Source organism: Trypanosoma equiperdum (assembly GCF_001457755.1).
Source record: "Trypanosoma equiperdum strain OVI genome assembly, contig: ctg_900, whole genome shotgun sequence".
NCBI lineage: Eukaryota > Euglenozoa > Kinetoplastea > Trypanosomatida > Trypanosomatidae > Trypanosoma > Trypanosoma equiperdum.
The window spans coordinates 1,745-7,797 of NW_027124866.1; the positions used below are offsets into that span (position 1 = coordinate 1,745).

Consider the following 6,053-nt stretch of genomic DNA (forward strand, 5'->3'; position numbering starts at 1 on the left):
CCCCGAGGCGGGGAACATGTTGTTGAAACGGGAGCGGAATATCGTATTTATTTTTAAATGTTAACCATTACAGGTGCGTCGATGTTTAAGAAGCGAAATTCTCCACTGGGCGGGGGTTCGGAGAATATATGTTCCAACAGATGAATTAAGGTGCAAGTTCAGCTACGGCACTCCCAGCATCACCTCGACACTAAAGTTAACAACGGCGATGGTGCGATGTAACGTAACAAAAGACATAAACAACTCACGTGGCGCAATGACCAGATATTTCACGCGCTGCAGAAAAAAAAAAATATCTTCACACCTTCAATTATCCGTTCGGGTCTATAAAGGTTGCGTTTAACTACCTGCATCAAATAATTCAGTAATGCAGTGACGTCGCGTGCACCATACGGTGTCGCACCCCACCAATATGCAAACCATATGCGAGCATTGTCTCCTTGACGTAGAAAAAAAAAAAAAGTGGTTCTCAACTGCCTTCTTCAGTTTGACTCAGCTTCGCTACAAAACAGTTGCGGTTTTTTTTTTTAATCGCAGACACAGCAACACAACCGCCGTACACACCGAAGGAAAAACGAAGAAAAGCGGGTGATGCATAATCGTAGGCTTTTCTTACGGAGGCGCAACTGCACAATGGGGAAAGAAACTTACCTGTTCATTTGGGCACCACACGGCAACTAAAGTTAGTGATGCAGCCTGAGATATTTGGCAAAAATGAAAGGCGATGCAAGGGCAACTTACCCAAACAGGCAGACGTAAAACTCAGCAGCGGAAAAAGAAAAACATAAGTTTGAACAGGGAAAATGTACGCGAGTCCTCTATGATCAAAAGGAAACAAAACTACAGCAATGACATTAAATTTAAAATAGAAGATACCTCGGTTCCCTCCCTAACACTGGTACAAGTTGGCCCGAGCATCATCAAAAGTAAAAGGAAACTATCATCACATGCTCGACGTCACGCCGGTGCAATGACATCATATCTCCAAGGGCAACAAAGCAAACGGGCATTCATATATATATATATATATATATGCATAATTCTGTTTATTTATGTTGGTGTATCAGCCGCAGAGGGAGACGAACCCTTTTCTTTTCTTTTTGATCGACACCTTTACCTTCAGCTTTGGCACACCGTAACGCCTCTTTTAAGCAGTCACCTGGCCGCTATAACCATCATATGGCAAGACATACAAACGCACCCACACATTTACAACTTAATAACGATATATCTATACGGGGTTTTTGAGCAGGGACTCAAAACAGCGTTGGGCGGCTTCCCGCCACTTCAGAAAACTGGGACTAGCGCCCGCCGTGGATAAACTCAACGTGCCGAAGACGAGTAAGCCCACCGTTGTGAAGTCGAATGTTAATAGGCCCGAGGCACAGAGAAGCGGGAGGAGTACGTCCAAAACCAAGCTATATATGCGCAGTGTGCCCACAGCATTCACTGCAGTGCTATTTTGTGGCACTTTAGGGGAAACTACGGTTTCTACGTTGCCGTTAAGTTTAGCCTTCTCACCTCGTGACCGCGACAGGAAATTCTCCGGAGTCACGTCACCACCTAATACGCTTTGCAAATGCCTCCGTTCCTCCTCAAGTAATCGTTGAATCGAAGGAAGTAACGCAGCGTTTATGACACCATTCTTCTCCACATCCATCACCGTAAACGCTTTGCGTAAAAGGGTCGTGCGTGTCACTCGCACCTTTCGCTTCGCGTCCGATAGGCGGGACGGGCTCAAATCTCTTTCGTTCGCGTTGAGCAGGTTCATGTTTGCGTTTACTTTTGATGATGCCACAACGTAAAGCCGCATTGAATCGTAGAACTCTTCGCACTGCTTCGGCGTGAGTCGTACGCCCGTCAAGAAGAACAATTCATTTTTCGACGATGGAGGCCACGCGACACCATATATCTCCGCAAACTGTGCTACCGCGTCACACTCCATTTCCTTGGCTACATTCTCAAAATGCGGCACGCCCAATTTGGCACCTTTAGGCACCCGTGTTCCCTTATTTCCCTGTGGGGATGGCCGCTGGCGCCTGTTCGCACCGGAATCGTCACGACGGCTCATTCCACGACCAGCAGGTAATTTACCTCCTTCAACTAAGTGAGCGGGGGCCGCTGGCCGTCGACCCGGGGGCAACCGTTTCTTCTGGTTACCTAAGCGTTCTGTGTTCCATGGCAAGTCAGTCTCCTTCAAGAAGGATTTTACTCGGAAGAGATCAGCAAAGCACAGGGGTTTGTCCTTTCCTTCTTCCCCACTCTTTCCCTTCATTTTGCCCGCAGTGTTGGAACTCCCATCGCGTATCTCTACAATTCGTTGTGCCAGTCGTGCTACCTCCTCTCGTTGAATGTCGTTGAACATTCGCCAATGTTCTGTGTACACCTTTGCCTGAAGAAACATCTCCTCTATATCAGCAGCTTTCAAGGAAAATTTCTTCTGCGACGGATGTGGAAATGGTAGCGGAACCAGAGCAGAGGCGCTAGGCGCTAACGCAGTTGATGTGCGCGTTTCCCCAGGTGATAGCTTCCCAGCTTCACTCGCCGTAGGTGGAAGCACGTCTTTTCCCCTTGTGGTGGTATGCGGTATGTCCAACCGTCCTGCCCTTGTGTGCTTGCTGGCTGTGCCACAAATCTTAAGGGTGCCACCTTCCTCTACCACATCGTAGCTATCCGACCGCGTCATACCGCCGTCTCCGGTATTCTCTCGACTAGAAGACCGATATTTCCCCTTCAGATTATTTGCCTCCTTGGGTCGAGAAACTGCTTTTGGTGGTCTCTGCATATCCTTTGACCCAACACCAGGCTTCGACGGAGCCTCCAAAGGAGACATTAGTTGCGGCGATGATGAGCCTTGCTTCCCAGTAAAGACCGGCGGTGCGACAGGCAACTCTCCAGAGCCAACAACAGTAAAACTCAAACTCTTCTGCATGCTACTCCCGTCCGCACCTTCTTCATCACCACCCCCCGAATCACCCACAACAAAGCTGATGGTGTCATCGTTCGAAGCCTCACGCCGTGAAAGAGGTTTCTTGCCGCCAGTCGACTGCGTGTCCTCTATGACGAAAACAACTGATTCATCTCCACTCTCCGTGCTTGACCGCCGAAGGCTCCTACCGTTAGAGTCATTACGTCGGTTTCCCGCTATCGAAGTGGGGGAAGCTGCCTTAAGAGATATATTGCGCGAACCTCCTTCAGTTTGAAACTGAATGGTGTCTGTATTATCCGAGTCATCCCCTCCCGCCTCGCCACACACCACAAACTGCAAACTTGATCCTCCGGACGAACGTCTCAAACTCTTGTGTGAAGTGGGGGAAGGAGCTCCATGAAGTGGTGGCCGCTTCAAATCCTTCACGGAAGGTTTCCTACTCTCACCACGACAGGCGTTCCTTCCCTCTCGACCGACTACCGGAGACTCGAGCTCTGACATTACATTAAACTGAATGGACTCCGAATCGCTCATCTTGATCGGTGTTACTATAGCTGCGCCGCTTTGAGGGCTCTAAGTCCTTGGAAGTTCAGTGAAATCTTTTTTCACAGAAACGAAAAACAGACGCTTATAATTATATGAGAGAAAGGTAGGAAGTAGTGAACCTCAAAAGAAAAAGAAGGACAAATGAAAGCAGATACATTTATCTACTTATGTGTATATATTGATGCCGATACATGATAGCGCGAAATATGTGGTGGCGAGTAACACTTTATACACAACATGCCTTCAATTTATTGTTAGACTCAGCCTCGTATGCATCAAAGCAGCAGCCCAGGGGGGCAAGTTGAAAGGGAGAAGGGAAAAAACACGCAAGACACAAAGGTAAGCTAGTTTCAATTCTACACGCAGGAGGGGGGAACTTTCACCATCACTTGAAATAATAATACATGTATGCCCTTTAGTTTCACTTTAACTTTGATTTCCTTCCCTCCCTCATTCTTGTTGTTCGGATGGACCGACCACATTCACGCGCCGCGAAAAGGAGTTCCGTTTCTTCTCGATACAAGGAAAAAAAAATGGGGAGAGAGCGGGCGTTCCTTACCGGCGGCCCCTTCCCTTTCCACCCCTGAAAAAGCAAAAGCACATGATCACTCATACCCGTTTCTTTACTTGTATGCATTTTTAGGCAATTTCGTATAACAGTTTAACACTCTAGAGAGAAGATTTTGCCCATGAGGAGAAACTATACATGAAGAAAAGTTATGCTGAGGCTACAGCTTCAGGAACCACAGCCGGCCCCATCTTTGATGCGAATGGCGTGTTGTTGGAGTTTGTGGGGACGGTGACGGGGTCGGCAGACGCGGGCGGTTTTCCACCGGCGGCCAACACGGGGCAGTTATTGATATCATTCGTCACCTTCCACCGCTCACTGAGTTGCGGTTTTTTACCGAAGTCACAAGCTAAAACACGGATGCGCAACTCCGCATTTGTGGCAGAGTGAGAAAGAAGATACCATGAATCCTGAGCGATACCCATCGTCAGATCAGTCAAAGGAAGGCAGAGAGATCCCAATATTTCGTCCGCAACGATGTCTCTGTTCCAAAGCTCGACACACACCTGTGCGTTAGCTTCGTTGGCCACGTGAAACCGAAATGTTTGGTTCCACACAGGGTTACATGTATTGTTCACGACTTTTGTCTTATGTATTGTGTCGCCTACCTGTACACAACAATAGGGATCAGGTGTGCAAAGCGTTCTCCTGTCGTGCAGGCTCCGCGCGGCACAAATACAAACCTGAAGCTTCCCCATTTCTGTTTCCTCTCCAATGTATGCAGCACCTGATAAACGCAACCTGTGTTATGACACCACACTCTCACATACAGTAGAACGAATAAAGAGGTGGGTTGTGATGAATACAGTTGAAGCAATGAAAGAAAGGTGTTTGAATCAACAACAACAATAACAACTGCATAAAACAGATGAGAGTGGCTTGTTAAAAGCATGCGATAAAACAGAGAGAGAGAGAGAGAGAGAGATTGACATGAAGAAATGCGACGTCCGCACAGGAAGCCATGGACTGAAATGAATTTATACGTATGTAAAGGCAGTTTCCTCTAACCAATGGTTACACTTTGATTTCTCCGCAAAAGCAGGGAACTCAACAAGAGGCGCAGACAACATGTTTCTTTCAAACAATATAACGGCATCCATACACACACACGTCACTTCCACAGGACCGCAGTGATCTCTTCATAGCAGTAAAATTAACAAACACGACAATCGGACGTGCCGGTGCACAGTTCGATCAGTTGGCGTTCCAATCACCTAAAGGATTCAGCGCATATTAATCCTGCAGTATATATATATATATATATATTCATCCTGAGGGCTTTTAGAAAAGAAGAATAAACCCCAACAACGTGACTGGGCCCAAGACGGAAAATGCGTCAGATGAAATTGAAGGTGAAAACAGTAATTGCAACCTACCCTGAACCCCGTAATCGAGAAACAGTACCACCCCAATGAGTGCGCGCTACGATGATCAAACTAATATTTGCTTGGCAAGAAAGATTCGAGTAACAGCACAAGAAAGAAAGAAAGAAAGGGGAAACGTAAACAGTTAAAGGCAGAAAGACTAGGAAAGTGAGTATTATCGAACACAAACACACGCCAAGTAGCCGCGCAACTCGCGGCGTATGTAATTCTTTAGCAGCAAGCTATGCGCAGAGCAATACAATTACCAATGCCGCAGCCGCAGCCGCATCGACCAATGCAAAAAAGCGGAACGAACCTCCATAACACTGTGGTGAGGTAAAATGGGCAAACAGGTAAAAGAGAATATATATATCCGTATATATCCGTATATATGTGCGTATAGCAGTAGAAAAATCATCCACAGGCTGACTTTAAGCTGCTATGTTGTAGATACAAAGTGGCATAAAAATGACCTGATGGGGAGAAAGAATAATCGATGTTATGAACGGAGGTGTAACAAGTTGTAGGGGGAAAGCGACAAATGATGATGTACTCCTACTTATTGTTTAATGGCATTTATCGCTACCTCTTCCCAATTGCGAACCACACGAGCACACAGCGAAGGACCCCGCAAAACAAAAAAAAA

General features: G+C 46.8%; 2 protein-coding genes across 2 annotated transcripts; both read right to left on the reverse strand.

The window, feature by feature from the left end:
• Window positions 1-1,231: 1,231 nt before the first annotated feature.
• On the reverse strand, window positions 1,232-3,463 carry TEOVI_000440100 (uncharacterized protein; the record flags this gene model as incomplete). The annotated part of the gene is made up of 1 exon (XM_067227175.1): window positions 1,232-3,463. The coding sequence occupies one exon, from the start codon at window positions 3,461-3,463 to the stop codon at window positions 1,232-1,234; it is 2,232 nt and encodes a 743-aa protein (XP_067083276.1).
• Window positions 3,464-4,192: 729 nt separating this feature from the next.
• Window positions 4,193-4,741, reverse strand: TEOVI_000440200 (C2 domain containing protein, putative; the record flags this gene model as incomplete). The annotated part of the gene is made up of 1 exon (XM_067227176.1): window positions 4,193-4,741. One exon carries the CDS (start codon window positions 4,739-4,741, stop codon window positions 4,193-4,195), a length of 549 nt encoding a protein of 182 aa, XP_067083277.1.
• Between the last annotated feature and the right edge of the window lie 1,312 nt (window positions 4,742-6,053).